This window comes from Drosophila rhopaloa, unplaced genomic scaffold (assembly GCF_018152115.1).
Source record: "Drosophila rhopaloa isolate 14029-0021.01 unplaced genomic scaffold, ASM1815211v1 contig_167, whole genome shotgun sequence".
Taxonomy (NCBI): Eukaryota; Metazoa; Arthropoda; class Insecta; order Diptera; family Drosophilidae; genus Drosophila; species Drosophila rhopaloa.
In genome coordinates this window covers 4,842,921-4,865,936 of record NW_025335047.1, presented here as the reverse complement: position 1 = coordinate 4,865,936, position 23,016 = coordinate 4,842,921, and the positions used below count along the sequence as shown (strand labels likewise).

Below are 23,016 nucleotides of genomic sequence, written 5' to 3'. Positions count from 1 at the left end.
TATTACCAGGAATTGTTCGTTGGAGAAGTCAAAAAGTCCAAAGGGACGAACCCTAAACTTGTTTAGGTTTAAATGGGTTACAAATATTTCCACCTAATGAAAAAGAAAAACCTAATTAGCTGCCGTATGAATCAGTTTAAAAAATCTACTCACCGTTTTCATCCAATCTTTGGACTTGTCGACAAAGAAAATATCCAAAGTAAGTTCCCTAAGAGATCTAAATTGATTAGCTACTTCTTGAGTAGCCAAACTTAAAATAAACAGATCGATTGTTATTTTAACAAACCAGATCCATAGCCGCAAATCAGAGAACCTCAAATCGATTATCATTTTGAAAGAGATGACGACCATTTGTAAAAGGATCTGGACTTCGCTCAGAAATAGGTGAGCATTGGAAATGTTCTGCAATGAAGAGACCACATAAGAAATTTCCCTTAAAAGCGACATAGTTTTCTTTAATCTTTGGGTTTTATTTATCTTGTGGCTTGGCATTGAATGTCGTTGTTTATTCATCAAACTTTCCATTCGAATATTTTCATTTAATTTGGTATAAAGAACGCCCAAGCTAAGGTACCAAAAAAAACTTATGCGAATAATTGTGGTACTGGCAACAATTACATATGTGTGGCTGACGAACACAATCATGTTTTCTAGACTGATGACCCAATTAAATAGTCCAAGCAAAAATACTATTTCTTGTATTTGACACCAAAGACAAACAAGGATCAGCATCAACTCCCGTTGGCCTCCAAATGATTCCTTCTTCCGGTTAGTCTGGTGTTTTACTTGACGAAAGATGTCCAAGTATCGGTTGATCAACTTAGAAACATTTGGGCCATGAAAAATATTTAAGTAAATCATGGACGTGTAACAGGGAATCGAAAGAACAAGGCTTGTCAATTGCAGTAGCTGGTCGACGAATACCATTCTGCTCGAGATCCACGTTGCGTAGGTATAAACATACGTGCAGAGAGGCACAAGTCGCAGGATAAGCGTAAGCCACTTCCACCAAGGACGACTGCTCCAAGATTCCTCGATGACTCTAACTTTATCTTTCGGGTTCCCAAATCGGAAGCAGATAACACCAATGCATCTGGCGTACAGAAACATGCAGCGAATAATTCCGGCGGATAGTTTAGATGCAACCATCATCGAGACTTGGACTTGTTTGCGTTGAAACCCGATCGAAATTAAAAAAATATTTGTGAAAATTGAACTCCTTCCAAGTGCATTTAGTTAATGGCACCTTACCTTTGAAGTGACAAGTGGGCGTGTGAATGCCTTTCCAAGTTGATGATAGATAAAACCATAATAAAATATTTCCTGGGGCTCGAATAAAAAAAACAATTAATCAATAATTCAATCATTTCATAAATTTGTTCACTATGGAAAGTTTTTAATTGCTTACTAATTTACATAGCTCGTATTAATTAGGATTAAAGGTTTAAAAAGGGACTTGATATATCTAGATTTGTCGTTTGTTTGTTAAACATTTAAATTTACATTACAATTTCTTTACAAGATAGAAACCATGGTGCATTTGGTTAATGACAAGTAAAACTTGCGCCCGATAAGATCGTTAGCTGCATTTTAATATTGACATTTGACCTTTAATATGACTATAATAAAATAAAAAGAAAGAGATAAAACAACCTTCAAATTTAAAGGTTTAAAGGTAAGGACGTGCTGGTATCATTTTTAATCTTACTAACCAGAAAAAAAAACTCTTTTATCTTCGAATAAAACATTCATTATATTATTTTTATGAATTATGTTTGAAGCTTAACTACACATTGAATGACGAAAAGAAGATAGCTTATAATTCCAGATACAATTTTAAGGCATAGTTCGTTGGAAACATCACAAAATCCCATGAGTGGGACCTTGAACTCGTTTAGATTTAGATGGGTGACAAATATTTCGACCTAAAGTCAAAAGAAAAATAAAATAAATTAGTGTAAGACTTCAAATAAAAACACTACTTACCGTTTCGTTTAACTCTTCAAATTCGTCCAGCAAAAAAACGTCAAGAGTGAGTTCTCGAACGCATCTAAACTGATTAGATGTTTCATGAACAGCCAAACAAAAAATTATGAAATCAATCAGAACCTTCACGAAAATAGACCATATCCAAAAATCAAAGAAATGCAAATTAATTATTATATTGTAAGATATAACGACTATAAAGAAAAGTGAATGGATCAGGCCTAAAAATAGGGGAACATTTAAGAGCCTTTGCAACGAAGTCACTACGTAAGAAATCTCCCTGAAAATATTTATAATTTCAGTCAGTCTTGGAGTCACATTTCTTTGATGATTCATGGTCTCAAAACGGATATTTTTATTTAAATCGGAACAGAGAACACCTAAGCTAATGTACCAAATAAAGCTGATGTGAATGATCATATCACTGGCAAAGCAAGAATAAGAAAAGGATGCCCACGAGATGATATTATAGGTGATATCACCTAAATTGGAGTGCCATTGCATTAATCCCAACATATTCGCGAATTCTAAGAGTTGACAGCAGATAGAAATAAGAATCAACAGTAGTTCCCGTCCGCCTCCGAATCCAGTTGTGTTTTTTATAAACAAGGATCTTACTTGTCGAACGATGCGAAGATAGTGGTTGGCTAACATTATCACCTCTTTGCCATGGAAAAGCTGAAAGTAAATCATCGACAGATAGCACAGGATCGTTAGAAAAAGGCGGGTGAAGTGCAGAATTTGGACGATAAGTTCCATAGTCACAATCCAAACACTATACGTGTACAAGTTGACACAAAGAGGCACAAGTCTGAAGATTATTGTGAGCCACATCCAGAAAGAAGGGTTTTTCCAGATCTCCTCTAAAATCAAAGTGTTATTTGTAGTCTCCTTAATGCGGAAGAAGACCAAACCAATCCATTTGGTTAGTGAAAACATCCCCCGTAGAATTCCCATGGATATTTTGGGAACATCCATCCCGAAAATCGAACTTGACTTGTTTGTTTTAAACTTCAAATGGAAATACTCGGGTAACTCTATATAAACGAATTAAGCTAATGAAAACTTAACTCTTCAAAAGATCTTTTAATAGCATCATCCATTTCCTGTCAAACAGAAAGGACTGTGAGTTATATCTAACATGTTAATAATAATTGGTCAATACACGAAAACAAGGTCCATCCTTGTGTGGCGTGTTCAACAATCTATAAAACAAAAAAAAAAAAAAAAAATGAGCCGGACAATAGTAAGAATTACTATTCATTTATCATTGCAACTTAAGCTTAGCTCTGATAATATCCTGACCCAAAAGTTAAAAACTCGAGGAACATTTATTTAATTAAATTGGAAATTTAATAGCTTATATTTTGTATATTAACCATTCAATTTATAGACATCAGTTATTAATTACAACACAAACATTTTATAAAGTTAAGAAATGATTATTTGCTTGCATATACGCGATACTGCATTACACATTGAACGATAAAAACCAGATAGCTAACTATTCCAGAAACTATTACCAGGAATTGTTCGTTGGAGAAGTCAAAAAGTCCAAAGGGACGAACCCTAAACTTATTTAGGTTTAGATGGGTGACAAATATTTCCACCTAATGTCAAAAGAAAAACCTTATTAGCTGCCGTATGAATCTGTTTAAAAAATCTACTCACCGTTTTCATCCAATCTTTTGAGTTGTCAACAAAGAAAATATCCAAAGTAAGTTCCCTAAGTCATCTAAACTGATTGGCTACTTCTTGAGTAGCCAAACTTAAAATAAGCAGATCGATTGTTATTTTAACGAACCAGATCCATAGCCACAACTCAGAGAACCTCAAATCGATTATCATTTTGAAAGAGATGACGACCATTTGCAAAAGGATCTGGACTTCGCTCAGAAATAGGTGACTATTGGAAATGTTCTGCAATGAAGAGACCACATAAGAAATTTCCCTTAAAAGCGACATAGTTTTCTTTAATTTTTGGGTTTTATTTATCTTGAGACGTGGAATTGAATGTCGTATTTTACTCCTTAAACTTTCCCTTTGAAGATTTTCATTAAAATTGGCAAAGAGAACGCCCAAGCTAAGGTACCAAAAAAAACTTATACGAATAATCGTGGTACTGGCAACAATTACATATGTGTGGGTGACCAACACGATCACGTTTTCTAGATTGATGCCCAAATGAAATATTTCAAGCAGAAAGACTATTTCTTGAATTTGACATCCAAGACAAACAAGGATCAGGAAAAACTCGCGTTGGCCTCCAAATGACTCTTTGTTTCGGTTATCCAGATGATTTACTTGACGAAAGATGTCCAAGTATCGGTTGATGTACTTAGAAACAGTTGGTCCATGAAAAATATTTAAGTAAATCATGGACGTGTAGCAGGGAATCGAAAGAACAAGGCGACTTAAATGCAGAAGTTGATCGACAAATACCATTCTGCTCGAGATCCACGATGCGTAGGTATAAACATACATGCAGAGAGGCACAAGTCGCAGGATAACCATAAGCCACTTCCACCAAGGACGACTACTCCAAGTTTCCTCGATGACTCTAACTTTATCTTTCGGGTTCCCAAATCGGAAGCAGATAACACCAATGCATCTGGCGTACAGAAACATGCAGCGAATAATTCCGGCGGATAACTTTGATGAAAGCATCATCGAGACTTGGACTTGCTTGCGTAGAAACCCGATCGAAATAGAAAAATATTTGTGAAAATTGAACTCTTTCCAAGTGCATTTAGTTAATGGCACCTTACCTTTGAAGTGACAAGTGGGCGTGTGAATGTCTATCAAAGCTGATGACAGATAAAACTTAAATAAACTATGCCCTCAACCATTTCCTGGGGGCTCGAATGAAAAAAACAATTAATCAATAAATCAATCACCTTAAACATTTTTTCACTCACAATGTTTTTAAATTCAATTGCCCACTAATTTATATAGCTCGCATTAATTAGGACTAAAGGTTTAAAAAGGTGCTTAATACATCAAGATTTGTCGTTTTTTTGCTAAACATTTCTATAGTTTACAAACTCTTTACACGATAGAACTCATGGTGCATTTGGTTAATGACAAGTAAAACTTGCGCCCGATGAGATATTTGGCTGCATTTTAAAGTTATTATTATATTATTTTTATACCCTTGCAGAGGGTATTATAATTTTGGTCAAAAGTGTGCAACGCAGTGAAGGAGACATCTCCGACCCTATAAAGTGTATAGATTCTTGATCAGGATCACCTCCTGAGTTGATATAGCCATGTCCGTCTGTCCGTCTGTCTGTTTCTACGCGAACTAGTCTCTCAGTTTTAAAGATATCGAATTGAAACTTTGCACACAGCCTTCTTTCCTTTGCACGCAGTATATATGTCGGAACGGCCGGGATCGGCCGACTATATCCTATAGCTGCCATATAATTTGGTGTTTGTAAAGTTAGGAAGTTGGAATTTTCTATGGGTTTTATATTTGGCCAATCAATACGACCTACCAAATTTCATAAGGATCGGCCGACTATATCCTATAGCTGCCATATAACTGAACGATTGGAAATGCCATAACTTTGGTGTTTTTAAAGTTAGGAAGTTGGGATTTTTTATGAGTATTAAGAATGCATCATATGAATAATTTTGGAGAATATAATTTACAGAGTATTCTGCAAGGGTATATCAACTTCGGCTCCGCCCGAAGTTAGCTTTCCTTTCTTGTTATGAATTATGTTTGAAGCTTAACTACACATTGAATGATGAAAAGAAGATAGCTTATAATTCCAGATACAATTTTAAGGGATAGTTCGTTGGAAACATCACAAAATCCCAAGAGAGGTACCTTAAACTCGTTTAGATTTAGATGGGTGACAAATATTTCCACCTTAATTGAAAAGAAAAATAGAAAAAATTAGTATAAGACCTCAAAAAAAAACACTACTTACCGTTTCGTTCCACTCTTTGAATTCGTCGATTAAAAATACGTCAAGAGTGAGATCGCGAACGCATCTAAACTGATTAGATGTTTCATGAATAGCCAAACAAAAAATTAGGAAATCGATCAGAGTCTTTACGAAAATAGACCATATCCAAAAATCAAAAAAATGCAAATTAATTATTATATTGTAAAATATAACGACAATAAAGAGAAGGGAATGTACCAGGCCTAAAACTAGGTGAATGTTTAAGAGCCTTTGCAACGAAGTCACTACGTAAGAAATCTCCCTGAAAATATTCATAATTTTTTTCAATTTTGGTGTCACTTCTCTTTGCTGATGCATGGTCTCAAAACTGATATTTTTATGCAGTTCAGAATAGAGAACACCTAAGCTAATGTACCAAATAAAGCTCAATCGAATGATCATATTACTGGCAAAGCCGGCATAAGAAAAGGATCCCGACGTGATGAGATTATAGGTGATATCACCTAAATCAAGGCGCCATTTCATTAATCCCAACATATTCGCGAATTCCAAGAGTTGACAGCAGATAGAAATAAGAATCAACAGTAGTTCCCGTCCGCCTCCGAATCCAGTTTTGTTTCTTATTGGCAAAGATCTTACTCGTCGAACGATGCGAAGATATCGGTTGGCCAACGTTATCAACTGTTTGCCATGGAAAAGCTGAAGGTAAATCATCGACAGATAGCACGGGATCGTTAGAAAAAGGCGGGTGAAGTGCAAAATTTGGACGATAATTTCCATAGTCACAAGCCAAACACTATACGTGTAAAAATTGACACAAAGAGGCACAAGTCTGATGATTATTGTGAGCCACTTCCAGAACGAACGGTTTTTCCAGGTCTCCTCTAAGATTAAAGTCTTATCCGTTGTCTCCTTAAAGCGGAAGAAAACCAATCCAATCCATTTGGTAAGTAAAAACATCCCGCGTAGAATTCCTATGGATAGTTTAGGAACACCCATCCCGAAAATAGGACTTTACTTGTTTGCTTTCGACCTCAAATGGAAATACTCGGTTAAGTCGAATTCTATTTCAACGAATTAAGTTAATGAAAACTTAACTCTTCAAAAGATCTCGTAATAGCATCATCCATCACCTGTCAAACAAAAAGAACTGTGAGTTATATATAACATGTAAAAACTCCTATGAGGGGACCATATCAGTTAGCCGGACAATAGTAAGTATTACTATTAATTTAGCATTGCAAATTAAGCTTAGCTCTGATAATATCCTGACCTAAAAATAAAAAACTCGAGGATCATTTTGTTAATTAAATTGGAAATTTAATAGATTATATTTTGTAGATTAACCATTCAATTTATAGACATCAGTGATTAATTACAACACAAACACAACGTTAAGAAAATATTATTTGTTTGCATATACGCGAAACTGCATTACACATTGAACGATAAAAACCAGATAGCTGACTATTCCAGATACTATTACCAGGAATTGTTCGTTGGAGAAGTCAAAAAGTCCACAGGGACGAACCCTAAACTTGTTTAGGTTTAGATGGGTGACAAAAATTTCCACCTAATGCCGAAAGAAAAACCTTATTAGCTGCAGTATGAATCAGTTTAAAAAATCTACTTACCGTTTTCATCCAATCTTTTGACTTGTCGACAAAAAATATATCCAAAGTGAGTTCCCTAAGTGATCTAAACTGATTGGATACTTCTTGAGTAGCCAAACTTAAAATAAGCAGATCGATTGTTATTTTAACGAACCAGATCCATAGCCGAAACTCAGAGAACCGCAAATCGATTATCATATTGAAAGAGATGACAACCATTTGTAAAAGCATCTGGGCTTCGCTCAGAAATAGGTGAGCATTGGAAATGTCCTGCAAGGAAGAGACCACACAAGAAATTTCCCTTACAAGCGACATACTTTTCTTTAATCTCTGGGTTTTATTTATCTTACTCCTTAAGCATTCCCTTTGAAGATTTTCATTTAAATTGGCAAAGAGAACGCCCAAGCTAAGGTACCAAAAAAAACTTATACGAATAATCGTGGTACTGGCAAAAATTACATATGTGTGGCTAACCAACACGATCATCTTTTTTAGATTAATGACCCAATGAAATATTCCAAACAGTAAGACTATTTCATGAATTTGACACCCAAGACAAACAAGGATCAGCAAAAACTCCTGTTGGCCTCCAAATGATTCTTTCTTTCGGTTAGCCTGGTGTTTCACTTGACGAAAGATGTTCAAGTATCGGTTGATCAACTTTGAAACATTTGAACCATGAAAAATATTTAAGTAAATCATCGACGTGTAGCAGGGAATCGAAAGAACTATGCGACTTAAATGGAGAAGTCGATCGACAAATACTTTTCTGCTCAAGATCCACGATCCGTAGGTATAAACATACGTGCAGAGAGGCACAAGTCGCAGGATAACCGTAAGCCACCTCCACCAAGGACGACTGCTCCAAGATTCCTCGATGACTGTAACTTTATCTTTTTGGTTCCCAAATCGGAAGCAGATAACACCCATGCATCTGGCGTACAGGAACATGAAGCGAATAATTCCGGCGGATAACTTTGATGCAACCATCATCGAGCTGGACTTGTTGGCTTTGAAACCCGTTCTAAATTGAAAAATATTTGTGAAAATTGAACACCTTCGAAGTGCATTTAGTTAATGGCACCTTAACTTTGAAGTGACAAGTGGGCGTGTGAATGTCTATCAAAGCTGATGACAGATAAAACTAAAATAAACTATGCCCTCAAATATTTCCTGGGGCTCGATTGAAAAAAACCCATTAATCATCTTATACATTTTTTCACTAACGAATGTTTTTGAATACAATTGCATTGGTTAATAAAGCCGGAGGAGTGATTGGAGTGGTGAAAAGAATTCGATGATCCTTATTTAACTAAAACTTTATTTATTTCGCTAGTCCGTCCGATTCTGGAGTATGGAGTATGGGTCTCCCGTCTGGAGTCCACAATACGGAATACATGTTGGTCGTATTGAATCAGTACAAAAAAACTTTCTTCTTTTTGCTTTACGGCGCCTACACTGGGATGCAAATCTTAACTTACCTTCTTATTCTAGTAGACTTCTGTTGATTAATTTACCCTCACTAGCCAACCGTAGAACGAAAAAAAAAATATTCTAATTTATATAGCTCGTTTTTTTCGATTTTTGCTAAACATTACGATAGTTGTCGAAACTCTTTACCCGATAGAACCTTTAATATGAATACAAAAAATTAAAACGAAAAAGAGTGAAGCACAGAGAGATAGGACAACCTATAAATTTAAAGGTTTAAATGTTGGGACGTGCTAATATCTTTGTAAAACTTATTGTTAGCCAGAATAAAGAAAACTTTATTTTCGAATACAACATTTATTATAATACTTTTAAGAAATCTAATAAATTGAAGTTTTTCATTCTACTTTATTTGAAGCTTAACTGCATATTGAATGATAAAAAGAAGATAGCTTATAATTCCAGATACAATTTTAAGAGATAGTTCGTTGGAAACATCACAAAATCCCAAGAGTGGGACCTTAAACTCGTTTAAATTTATATGGGTGACAAATATTTCCACCTTAAGTCAGAAAACTGAAAAAAATTAGTATAAGAGCTCAAATAAAACACTACTTACCGTTTTGTTCCACTCTTTAAGTTCGTCCATTAAAAACACGTCAAGAGTGAGATGGCGAACGCATCTAAACTGATTAGATGTTTCCTGAATAGCCAAACAAAAAATGAGGAAATCGATCAAAGTTTTTACGAAGATAGACCATATCCAAAAGTCGAAGAAATTCAAATAGATTATCATATTGTAGGATATAACGACTATAGAGAGAAGTGAATGGACCAGACCCAAAAGTAGGGGAACATTTAAGAGCCTTTGCAACGAAGTCACTACGTAAGAAAACTCCCTGCAAATATTCATCATTTTTTTCAATCTTTGTGTCAGATTTCTTTCATGATTCATGGACTCAAAACGGATATTTTTCTTCAATTCGGAATAGAGAACTCCTAAGCTAATGTACCAAATAAAGCTGATGCGAATGATCATACCACTGGCAAAGTTAGAATAAGAAAAGGATGTCGACGAGATAATATTATATGTGATATCACCTAAATTAAGGCTCCATATTCCCAACATATTCGCAAATTCTAAGAGTTGACAGCAGATAGAAATAAGAATAAACAGTAGTTCCCGTCCGCCACGAATCCAGTTCGGTTTTTTATCGGCAAGGATCTTACTCGTCGAAAGATGCGAAGATAGCGGTTGGCCAACGTTATCACCTCTTTGCCATAGAAAAGCTGAAGGTAAATCATCGACAGATATCACGGGATCGTTAGAAAAAGGCGGGTGAAGTGCAGAATTTGGACGATAATTTCCATAGTCACAAGCCAAACACTATACGTGTAAAAGTTGACACAAAGAGGCACAAGTCGGAAGATTATTGAGAGCCACTTCCAGAACGAACGATTTTTCCAGGTCTCCTCTAAAATCAAAGTGTTATTCGTTGTCTCTTTAACGCGGAAGAAGACCAAACCAATCCATTTGGTAAGTAAAAACATCCCGCGTAGAATTCTCATGGATATTTTGGGAAAACTCATCCCGAAAATTGGTCTTGACTTGTTTGCTTTCAACCTCAAATAGAAATACACGGGTAAGTCGAATTCTATTTAAATGAATTAAGTTAATGAAAACCTAAATCTTCAAAAGATCTTTTAATATCATCATCCATCACCTGTCAAACAAAAAGGGGACCATGTCAGTTAGCCGGACAATTTTAAGTATTACTATTAATTTATCATTGTCCAAGGATAATAGCTTTTACTTAATTCGCCTTGAAGCCATTTCATTAAAACTTTTCGTTTAGTTCATAAGGAATTCAATATTATCATAACTAACAAGTAGTTGTTTTTTATGGAATGAATTGGATTAACATTTTCGAGTTCTAAAATAGGAATAATAAATATGCCACTCAGAATTTAAGCTAATATTTTGGGTACACTCGTTTTGGAAATTTAGAACTTGACTGTTTGGCTTTAAATTTCTAATAGAATGGGTTCGATACTTAATTCATTACTCAGCTGGCAAACAGATATTATATTTATGAACTGAAAATTCCCTTTTTTGTCCTTTTTAATAAATTTGCCTACGGTCAACATTTGTGGGGAATTAAGAGCTGAAATTTTCCTTTTGTTTTCCAGACTAGAAACATTTTTGGTGTGATCTTATTCAAGCAGGCTGTCGACAGTCTCAATAACAAGGCAACACGTTCTCCTTTGGAGATCACGTTTCTGAGATCTACGAGTACGTATGTTAGGCTGGCCCTTCTCAAGACCCTCACTTTGAGTTGGCCTGCTCATCTCATACTTTTGCTTTTGATTCACACGCTCACGATCCGAGGCGATGGGATTGGATGCGATCCTGGCTCTAAGCTCGCTCCTCTAAAAGGCAATGTAAATGACGCCCCCATTTCATGCTGTACGTGATCTTCCCATACAATGTCTTGTGGGCAATGTCTTTTCCGTCCTATCCGAAAACTGGGCACGATTACAGCGCCCAGCGATTTGCGTCCGCATCCGAGAGATCTGAGTTCTGAGATCTGAAATCTTTCAAGTCTGTCAAGCAGGGGATCCCCACCCACGCTTCCCCTCTGCGACTTCGCCTTTGTCTGACATTTGAAAAGAATTTTCACGTTGTATGATTTATTTTTTCCCCTCATCTTCTTTATTTTCTGTTCGCTTTGGTTTTTTTTTTTCTTTTTTTTTTTTTTTGAGGGCAATTACAGTAACAACGCTTGGGCACGTACATTTTCCGGCATTGTACGAAAATTGTGGGAACAATCAACGAAATAAACAAAAGTGCTTTGCATGCCGTTGATTTGTGCTGCAAATTGCCCCGGACTTGGCCAACTGAAATTGCTGCGGCAACAGCAGTGGGAAAATAAGTCTATCTCATCATACCGAAGACTCGAATACCTTAGGTCAATATCCATGGGGCTTAACATAAATGACAGCCTACAATCCAAACAAAAACCTTTTATGTGGGGGTGACTCAGAAATCCATTTGATTGTGCTGGAAATTCGTTTGTAATTTGTATGTATTTCCTATGTACATTCCAATAGAATTTTAACAAAGGAAATTGAGTCATTCCTGAATCTTGTAATTAGCTTAAGCCGAAATCAACCGATTAATGAGTAATATTTGTATATTCCATTAATTTGTTTTACTAGTAGAAAGGCTTTATCTTTAATAGTATATCGGAAGCAAATACAGAAACAAACCTGTTCACAAGCATTAGTAATTATATAGCCAGCAGACTTTGATCACTGATGACTAAAATTTATTAGCAATTGATGAACAATAGAGCTATCAGTTCGAAATTAAAAAAATAACTCTAAATTAGTGCGAGAAAATGAAACAGAATAGAGATGTAATATTTTAAAGTAGATTCTCTGATTATCATCATGGTATAAGTTAATGATAAATTACATATACTTTTGTAATCTTTTAAATAGTCCCAAGTGAAAACTGATAGTCCCCTTTCCTGGTAGGGTATAGCAAATGATCCGAGTCGAGTGGGGCCATGAAAACGATGCGAAGCCACAAGTTGGTCAGGAGATTAGAGCAGTGGCCGAGGGATCAGCTGCACTGTTCCCCCTTCTCATATCTCTCCCTACTTTTTAGCCCCCTTGCTGACCTCACGTGCGAGCGAGAGGGCTGATTACAGAGCGAGTTGGGAATAGGGAGTGGGAGTGGGGAGTGTGGTGTGAGGAGCGGGGGGTGGGGGCACTCGGTTCAGGGCTGATTGATTTCAATTTCTGCCTCATACGACTGTCAGATGGCCTTGGCTCGCTTTTCACGCTTTTCCAGACATTGCACCCCACTCGACTGCAGCCGCTGACATTAATGGTGATTAATGCGAAAACGGAATGCAATTAAATTCCGCCGTTTGGCCGTGCCATAAATTATTGTGATTTTGCAGCGAACAAAAAGTCAAATAAAATGTGAAAGCAAGGAGGAATAGAGCTACAATACTTACAAAATCGCGACACCCTGTTTTCGGTTTTTTTTTTTAATGGCTCTGACTTAACATTACCGTTATGGGCACACCATCGACGTCATAAATTTAGCTTTGCAGCTTTGAATTTATTGCGTGGCGAATGCAAAAAAAAAACGCGATTCGCAGTTGGGAATTGCGGCCAACGCGACTTTGCCGAGGGTACAAACACCTCTGCCAAGATCCCACACTACCTCTCTCTTTCCCGCTCCCTCAGCCTACTATGGTGGTAAAAATAATAGCACTTAGAATAAAAAAGTAATCATTTGAATATAAATATGCATATATTGGGTATCAAAAAGAAATGTAGCGCAAGTAAATAGTCGCAAAAAGTATGCTACTTTTTTTATTGAAAGTCTACACGTAATGGCAGCGTTCTATCTGTTTCATCTGTTTCAAAATCATTTAAAACAAATAAAATTGCTTTTATCTTTTAAAACGAGAATTAGAAAACAATTTTAAAAAATATTTTTGTATCTTGAAATGTTCCAATTGTAATAGTAGAAAGAACGATTTAATACCTAAGTATAATTATTTTAATATTACTTTCCAATATAATAGATACATACAAGATCGCCCCGGTTTATTGATATCACCTTGAGTGCTATTTATTCATCAAGAATTGTACGCCTGGGCTCTGTTGCGTTACGTGAATGCGAATGCGTGTGTATGTGACTGAGATGCAAGTGCAGAGCCATTAAAATCTTGAAATTGCATGCTAATAACCGTACCAGGCCGCTAGTTAAGTGGGCAAATATGTTGTACATGCTTGTTACGAAATGCAGAGCATGTAATTTGCTTCTCTGCCAGCAGTGCCATTATTATTGCATATTGCATTCTTGATTCGCTCAAGAGAGCAGTGCCAAATGCCTGAAATCTACAACTAGAATTTTTATGGCTATCGTTAGTTTTCTTCGAATAAAATATTATGGAACTTTAATTATAATTAACTCGCAAAGCATGAAAAATGCACTTAGTTTCGCGGGGATCAATGTCTACATACACCATACCTCATAAGTATCTTAAAGCTTCACATATTTCAATCTTATACATATAAATATAAAGAAATATAAATATTACAATTATATAAATATTTGTAGGTTTGCCATATTAAAATTCTATTGAACAACTCATATTATCATTTATTTTTTAACTTTGTATGCACTTCTAAAAATGTATCTTAAAATTCTCTAACTCTTTAATGAGTATACATATGTACATTGTTTTGGTTTCTGTAAGTTAGGGATCCACATCCGTTTGATTTAGAAGATGGGGGAGGGGTAAATGGGGACGGTGGCCAGCATCAATCATCATCAGTCGCCCAGCGATCGTTTGTTCGCCGGAAGTCACAGCCAATCTAATGTTAAGTGCCCACTCCACTCCACTAGATACATAGATACATTTGACACACATACGCATAGCACACAAATTACGACTAGAAAGCATTTTCCGAAATGTCCGCGGGCCATGTGTATCCATTGAAAGACCCCGATATCCACAGTGAAGCCTCTCAATTGGTCCGGGTGATTAGCGATTAAAGCGAAGAAAAGAAAACGCACTAATTGGAAAAAGGTCCGACTTCCTTTCCACTTCACTTTTGATTGCATACCCAAACCTCTGCATTGAATGTAATTAGAACAGTGAGGCCTCGATAAAACGATTGTTCGATCCGTAAGAGTTTATTTAAAAAATCGTGAAATTTAATCTTTAGACGCAGTATTTAATCTACTTATACAGTCTATATAGCTATAAGCCTACACATTTATCTTGGGTCTTAAAAAAGAATTAAACCCATTTCAATTGGCAGAAGTGGCGCCTTCATTGTTCCACAGTCTACTTTGTCCGTCCAAATTGGGGCTTCACTGTCCGTGGAAATTAAAGAGCGGCCCTTGTCTAATGTCTAATGGAGAAACTGTTGCATCCGCAGCTCGAGGCCCAAAGCTGAGTCATGCTATTATTTTTATCTTTCTCCACTTGTGTGCCACAACTTTTCTTTACGCTTGAGAATAATCACGCCATCTCGGCCCAAAAGGGCCCCTAGAAACAACCCAGCCGAAGTAGGCAAATAAAAAGCTTTTAAATGTTTTTTGTTTTACATTTGTATTTTTAAGAGTTTTTTTTTAGTTTTTGTTTTTTTTTCCGCTTCTCCTCTCGCTGGAGAGTTACAGTAAAAAAGTTCTTTTTTTTTCATCATGTTTGCATAAGTATTACAAAGTTTTAAGGAAATATACACAGTATTTGTTGTAGTTGTTTTTGTGGTTTTTCATTTTCATTTAGCTGCTTGGAGTTTGGTACTGCTCCATACAATATACACAGTTTGGTTGTTCAAAATAGTTTTTTAAAGTTAAAGGGGTCTTCGAGGGGGGAAATAATTTGGCCAAATATACGAAATATTATATAAGACAGTACATACAATTTAAAATGTCACATCGATAATGTACATACAATAAATATGAGTTTAGAGTGTGAGTGCGTGTAAAAGTGTGTGGGTGAGTGTGTGTTTTTGTGTGGGGTGGGCTAAGAAGAATTTTTAAATAATTTCAATTATAATTACATTTAGATAAACAAAATAATAAAATTGTTTTTAATGATTGAGATCATGACACAAAGTAAATTGTAAATACTTTTGGCACACGCGTGCATCAGGCACCGAAAACACGCTGAGAACGCTTGAATTGGTTTGGATTGGGGGTAAGAGTCTATATAATGGATGCACGGCGCCGATCGCTTGTCTAAAATTAGCATTGCCTAATTACATTTTAATCTACATCGTAAATCTGCTCCTAACAATTTAAGTCTGTCGCTTTTTCGCGTACAATTTACGTATTGCCAATGTACAAATAATTTTCTTTTTACACATAAATATTTAGCATACACATATCTTTAACTTAATAATTTCCATAATTATATCGATATCGCCATGCATCCGGATGTATTATAATTATTGTTTTTTGCCTGTTTTTGGCCGTGCACGCGCGCCGATCTTTTCTGGTTGTTATTTTGTTGTTGTTTCTGGTTGGCTTCTTTTTTTTTTTCTTCGCTTTCTCATTTTCATTTTCATTTGCAAGCAACAACAATTTTTGGGACCGTCAAGTCTTTTTTAAAACAAACGTACAATCCATACACAAAAGTTTCTTTGCATTTGGGGGGGTACACAAAAAAATAAACAAATTATTTTAGAAATTAAAATTACGTTTACAATAAATATCATATATTGCAATTGTTGCTCCGCCAAGGGGCCATTCGCCGTTGTCCTTCTCCAGAATTACTGCTCCTTATCTTCCAATTCGCTAGTACCATTATCCACATTATTGTTATTGTTGTTGTTGTTGTTGCTGATGTAACTATTCTTGCCGTGTTTCAATATCCCCTTGTTGATGGCCTTGCGAACGCGGTAAGTGCCTGCAGAGATAAGAAATAAAGGGGTAAAGTTAGTGATGTAAAATAGTGCAAAACATACTGTGACTAATCACTATGCAAATGGAAATGGGGAAAACAAAAATAAAAGTGCCAGCGTCACTTTTGACCTTCAGAAAGCAAAAGGGAAAGCAACCCAAGGTGCAGCGAATCTAATTACTTGGGGTACTACCTATGCATACGTGTCAGTGGGTGTGTTTTTCTTGGTCAGCTTTCTTATCTCGCTGGAATTATGCACACTTGTGCAAGCTAAAACACACGGAGAGTAAAAACCTATAGAGAATAATCGTATACCTGGTCATTGGCTGGCCGATAAATAAATGTCATGGCCACAGCGATAGCTGCAATCGAAAAAACTGCAGCTGTCCTGGGCTCTGGAGGGGGAGGGGGAAGTGCTTAGAAGGGTAATCTACGAACGGGAACGTTCGCCCTACGAAAGCGTTATAATGACAGACAGCAAAATGTCGCACAACCCCAATTAGTTGATTTTGTATTCGGCGTTGTTGCATTGAAACAAGTACAGTCTATCTTGATCAGATTGGTTTTTTACTAATCCCTCAACTGATTTTAAATCATTCTGTTTCAGCAATGTTGAATTTATCAAACAATTTTGTTAACTGAACCTTAAGCCCCTTATTCCTGTTTTTTAGGAACTTATTTCAAAAACTAACGAAATAAAAATCTCCGAACTGTCAGACTTCCTCTTCCATTTCTGAAGTTTAATTTGAAATAACAAAGAATACACATTTAAATATTTCTATTAATTAACTTTGATGTCTAGAAAAGTATAAATGGTAATTGAGCTTTAGATTTAATGTCAAGCCTAGTTTAGATGTGTTTGGAATTAGAATTGTGTATTATAATAAAAATTGTATTCAGTGCTAGAGAATGTCGACTGTACTTCCATCAAGCCTCAATCGCTAGCAGCTGCGGTTGCCTCATCACGTAAACCGCTGGAGCTTAGACGATCGTTTGGAGACGACGTCGATGATCAAACCGCAGCCACTGCGCAGTGACCTAAAAGCCGAACAAAAGCAACAAAAACGGGGAACACAAAAACAAGAAAGCTCCTAGGCTTGCTTAGAAAACCGAATACTTGGGCACCCTTGCAATTGGATTTTTCTATGTGTACGGTATGACCAAAATAATAATAAATAATATAATCTGGCCTTTGTATTTTTATAAGGCCAGTCATTTTAGAAATATTCTTATTCTGAGTAACATTTTTTTTGTTTTCAAAGTAACTTACACATAATACATAAGTCGATTTCTAGACCGAAATTATTAGAACTACTGGCCGAATTAATTAAGATTAATTTTTTAGATCAAAAACGTTTATTTTGTTCTTTTTAGTAAGACAACAAATTTTAGCACTAATAATAAGATTTCATTTTGGTAAAAGTGGAACGAAAAAAAAATTGGAAAACCTTTCATTGGGGGCGTTGCAAACTTGGGGCCGAAACTTGAAAGCCCCAAGAAAGAGAAGGGAAATCGCTGGCAGCCACAGAGTCGCGCTGCCGGCGATATAATCAAATGTACAGTTATAGAAAATTATAAGCCAGCGACAAAGAACGTCAAGCGAAACGGAGACAAGAAGAGGAAAAGAGAGGAAAACGGCAAATAAGCGATCGCCTATTGTAAAAAACGGGTGGGGAAAAAGAGGAAGAGAAGGTGGGGGAGTGCGTTTACCGTTATCATTATAAGCACGCAGCTCTAACTAGCTCTCTTTCTTTCTCCACCTATCTTTTTCCCTTTTGCAAAACAACAAAACGCGTTTTGTTTACGAAATGTGTGTGGAGAGAGAGGCGGCGATGAAAACAGGAACAGCAACAAAGAACTCACATTATAAATATTTATGTGGGAGCCCACGAGAGAGTTTCTGCATGCATAATTAAAAAACATAAATTTAGAGGGAAATCACCACACATAACTTGCTTTTTGGGGCGTGGCAAGAAGTGCCAAGCAAAACAAATGGGATGAAAGCCAAATAGATCGCAAAAATATAATCCAAAGTCATGGTGTTAGCGCTACACAATATTTAGAATCCAAAGTAAAGCAAACTGAAACCCGAATTTCCTATAAAAAATTGTAATCAATTCAAAATTTTGTTTACAAGAGTTGCGGTAAAATCGTGCTAATACTTTAAAGTAGAGAATTAAATGACTATAAGATTTGATCATCAATTAAAAAGTCATTGGAAAAATTGTCAAAGGCAACACTGCGTATTATTAATCATACGACATGTTGCTTTCAATTTTTTTTTTAAGCCCTAGGTTTTTAAACATAATTTGTTCATAAACTATTTATGCTCACTGCATGCAACTTATATTTTTTTTTTGCATTCAAAAATTATTACATTTACCATCATTTGTATTTTTCTGCGTTAACTGTAAATGTACAGTGGAGTCCAAAACATGGCACAAAAAAACGCGGGAGGGCGAGATAACAGAACTTGTATCTAATTGATTTGTTTTTCTTCTTTTGGACCAGTTTTTCGGACCTGCCACAAAAGTACACAACACAACAAAATACAACATTTGGCGCTGCTGTACTTACGCGATTTGCGTTTGCTTGTATGCGTGACCTTCACGAGAGTTTTGAAAAACATCAACAACGTGCGTGCGTAGTACTACTACGCACAATAACACAGATACACACGCACACACATACGGATTGCTTATCAGCGAAGACGACTAAAAATAAATACAAAAATACGAAATTCGCGCCAAAACGCAAAAAAACATCATCAGCAGGCAGACAAACAGAGAGAGAGAGAAAACAGGCTCTCTTTTGAAAATAATATATATGTATGCGTGTGAGTGGGCTGACGTCGTCGTATAAGAGTGACGCTATTGTTGTTGTTTTCTTCTGGTTGAGATTGCGCTTGTCGTTGTGGGTGCGGCTTTTAAAACAACAAAAAGTGGGGAGCCCACTAATACATCTACAATAAGATCCATGTACAGTCGCAGGCGTGTGCCAAGTAGTTGATTTTTGTTGTTTTTTTTTACTTTTGTTTTTTGTTCCTTTGCGAAACTGCAGCTAGCAACAACAACAATAAAAACCAGAAGGCGTTGGCGCTGATTTAAATTTAATTGAGGCCTCTCAATTAATTGCCTTTGCATTTTTCGTTGTTATTTTTCGCTTTTCTGCTGCAATCTCTTTTAGCGAAAGAAAGAAAGATTTTTGGCGCGCGATTGTTATTCAACAGTTTTTATTTTGACGTACAGTTTGTTGTTTAGCTTTTTTCGCTTTGACACACTGCCAAAGACAAACTGGCGACAGCTCTCTCTTTCTCCTCATTCTCTCTTTCTCTATCTGTTTGCCACGATATCAACGGAATATCAACGTAAAGTAAATCAGTCATAAATAACAATAAGCCCAAAATTGAAGGTACAGTCGAACTTCTATAAATCGAAGTTAGCTATCTCAAAGTTTCGGCAAAATATACAAATCTTACAAATACAATTACAATTCTTCAAGTTTTTACGATTATTCATTAAAAACTATGGAAAACTGACTTGGTATTTGGTTTCCAAAAATATACATATGTAAGTCTACGAAAATATAAGTTCAGAAAAATTTTTAGATCTAACCAAAATTACCGAATTAATTCGGTTTAAGAAAATAAATTAGATGATCATGACTGGCTAAAATATAAAATATTGAACATAAAATAAATGCATCAATAAAGGTGTTTCCTACCAAGAATCAAAATCTGTAAGAACGTCAATTGTTGCAGGAAAATTATTCGACTTTGGCCATATTCAGAAGTTCGGTTAAAAACAATTTAAAATTCGACTTATGCAAGTTCAACTGTGACGCAAAAAATAATATTGCGAGTTTCTCCTCAAGAGTCAATAACACAATCGGAGCCTTGACATGCGGAATTGATAACGAAGTCAGAGTCACAATGAAAGCGAAGTGTGAATAAAGTTCGTAGCATTTTTGTATCGTAAAGTGGTTAGGAAACAGCAGAGCAAAATGGAACGGGGCACAATAACAAACGTCTATCAAAACAAAAACCGAAAAACAAGCTTTCGATGCAGAGGAGAGATTCCGAGTTCGTACGAAAAAAAAGTACGTGAAATGAATATGAAAGTGTGGGGGGGAGGACGAAGGGGGAGCCCTGCCAAGCAAACCGATAAAAAAGAGCCATTAACGGCACTTAAACCAGTCCAACAACACACATCTGAGTGCAGTTTGTGTGCACAGTTGTTGCAAATATTGATTCGAGCCCTTAGCGCAGTTAAATAACCAAACAAGGGCAAATTAATAAATACAATACCGTCTGGACGATTAGAACCCCCAGATAAATTGAAATTAATTGTTTGGATATTTCGAAAATATTGTCTTAAGAACTATTTTTTGAATTATCTAAAGAATTTGGAATTATCTAAAGAATTCCTCAAGTCAAAAAAATTAAAAATTTTACAACCAATGAATAGTACAATCCAATAAATTTTGATATACATATTCGACCTTTTCTGAATGAACAAAATTTTGAAATATCAGATTTACCGATCATTTCCCTGTTAATAAAATAAAAATCTTTCGGATACGCACCTGAATGAAAGCAAAGCAGAATCGGAAAAAACTACCCAAAGCGGGAAACTCAGAAAAATTACACAGAACGTGACAATAGGAATCAACCCATAAAGGTTTTACGAAATTATAAAAATCTGAAAACAGGGGTGGTTTTTTCGGCCAACGGAAAGAATTTCATAAGGGTGAAATTGAACCGAGTAAAAGGACGAGCACAAACAAGGACTGCAAGAAGAAGGAATAACGGATAAAGAAACGAAAATCAGGTGCCTGCTTATTGGACACCTATGAAAAAACCTTAGATGTTTTATAATTAACACCAACATTACTTCCGCATGTCGCCACTCTTAGTTCCAAATCTGATAATAGCACAACTTCTACCTACAGCTATTGCCAGCTAAAGTAAAATACTTATTTTTGGAATCAGTACAGTATTTTGGAAAAGAAAACATGCCCAAGTAGAAATTCGTAGGAAATTTGGTCTCCTGTTTAAAAAAATACTTTTTTAAACTTTCGCTTTCATATTTCAAATAATTATTTATTTACGTAGATACATATATCTTTTCTAGAATAGAAAATAGTTTGCCTTCTGATCAGTAGAAATATTTGTTGATGATTTAGTCAATTCTGACCTTTTAGATAAATTTATCTTTGGGAAACAACAATTTTAGGGAACCAAAGAGTGTTCCAATTTCGATCTCATGGCAAAAATAAACATAAAAATCATGGGAAAAAACTTACTTTTGACTAGTGGCTGAAACGCATATGGCTTTTGGCCATGTCTCGTGCTGTTGGCCAAATCCGCACTGTTGTCGCTGCCTTTGTTGTTGTGTGTGCATTTCTGGAGGATCAGCTGAGCGCTGGCGGAGATCTCGGGGGCGGTGAGGGCCACGCCCCGCGCCACTTGGCTGGCCTTCGGATTGCACTCGTCATCGGCATCGGCACTTGGTGTCGCCCGGCTGGTCGGGTATCTCATGCCCCTTAAGGCATCGTCCTGCGCCCGTTCGCGCTGCTCCACCAGGAGGATATCGAAGCCGTAGCGCTCCTTGACGCACATTCGGTCCGCGCATTGCGTTTGGGCCAACAGCTGGTCGATTTCCGGGTCCCCGGGGGTGCTACCAAACAGATTCCGGCGGATTCGTTTCTTTTCCGAGGCACTGGGCGGTGGGCGTGGCACTATGGGGGCAAGCTGAAGGGTCAAACTGATTGGCTGACATAAAATGGCCATGGTTTCTGATTTTTCTGATTTTCTTTTCTCACACTTTTTGTATCTTTGTATCTTTTTTTTTTTTTTTGGTTTGTTTGCAAGTATTCTCGCTTTGTTTCTACTTTCAGCTTTCACTTGAACTTTCACAGAAACACTGCGCGAAATTCACGTACGTATCTTATGCATTGCAATTGCAGTTTCAATTGGTTTTCTACCGCAGACGAACTAATTTTGTGTATTTTTTTCTGTACTTTTAACTTGGCTCTCCACTTTACGACTTTCACGGGAGAGAGCTAGGAGAGTGTAGAGACAGAACACGACCGTTCGAGGCAAATTTCGAAAAACGAATGAGCGCTAAAACGTAGGTGGAGAGACATCGTTGCGGGCACCTATGTCATCGATGTTTTTAAGACATCGGCAGTGTTCCATCTCTAACGAGTTTTGCCCACTGTTAACGATTCCACTCGAGTTCTCACGGGCTCTGTTAGTTTTCACTCCCGTTCCTACGTACTGTTAACACTACAATATGCACTTTGATCATATCTTTGTAACAAATGTTTACTTATTTAAATGACAAACTATAATAATTAAGCAAATTTTGAAATACACAAATGTTTATTTAGTTATTAACTGGCATTTAAATACTCTTTTTCCAAATGAGCACAGCCGTTTTACAGCCGATTCTCTCAGGTGTTACGCTCTTTCCCTGTTAAACTAAAAGTAACTCAACACGCGCGGCTTACGGAGAGAGTGCGAGGTGACGCAAAGTGGAAGGAGGCTAGTGTGGTGACGTCATAGATTGCAAGTCCAATTTGAAATACTCAAAAAATTCTATTTAATGTATAAGTGTGATTGCT

At 36.5% G+C, this 23,016-nt stretch overlaps 1 protein-coding gene across 1 annotated transcript; it reads right to left on the bottom strand.

Annotated features, from left to right (window-relative positions):
* Positions 1-15,074: 15,074 nt before the first annotated feature.
* On the bottom strand, positions 15,075-22,502 carry LOC108053502 (gliolectin). Its single transcript, XM_017136188.2, has 2 exons — positions 21,694-22,502; positions 15,075-16,395 (listed from the first exon to the last, which is right to left on the bottom strand). Exons 1-2 carry the CDS (start codon positions 22,178-22,180, stop codon positions 16,259-16,261), a joined length of 624 nt encoding a protein of 207 aa, XP_016991677.2. The 5' UTR covers positions 22,181-22,502; the 3' UTR covers positions 15,075-16,258.
* Between the last annotated feature and the right edge of the window lie 514 nt (positions 22,503-23,016).

Coding starts and splice junctions, on each gene's coding strand:
- LOC108053502 (XM_017136188.2), bottom strand. CDS start 22,180: ATGGCCATTTTATGTCAGCCAATCAGTTTGACCCTTCAGCTTGCCCCC. Junction 16,396..21,693: donor GTTTCAGCCACTAGTCAAAA/GTAAGTTTTTTC, acceptor TTATCTCTGCAG/GCACTTACCGCGTTCGCAAG.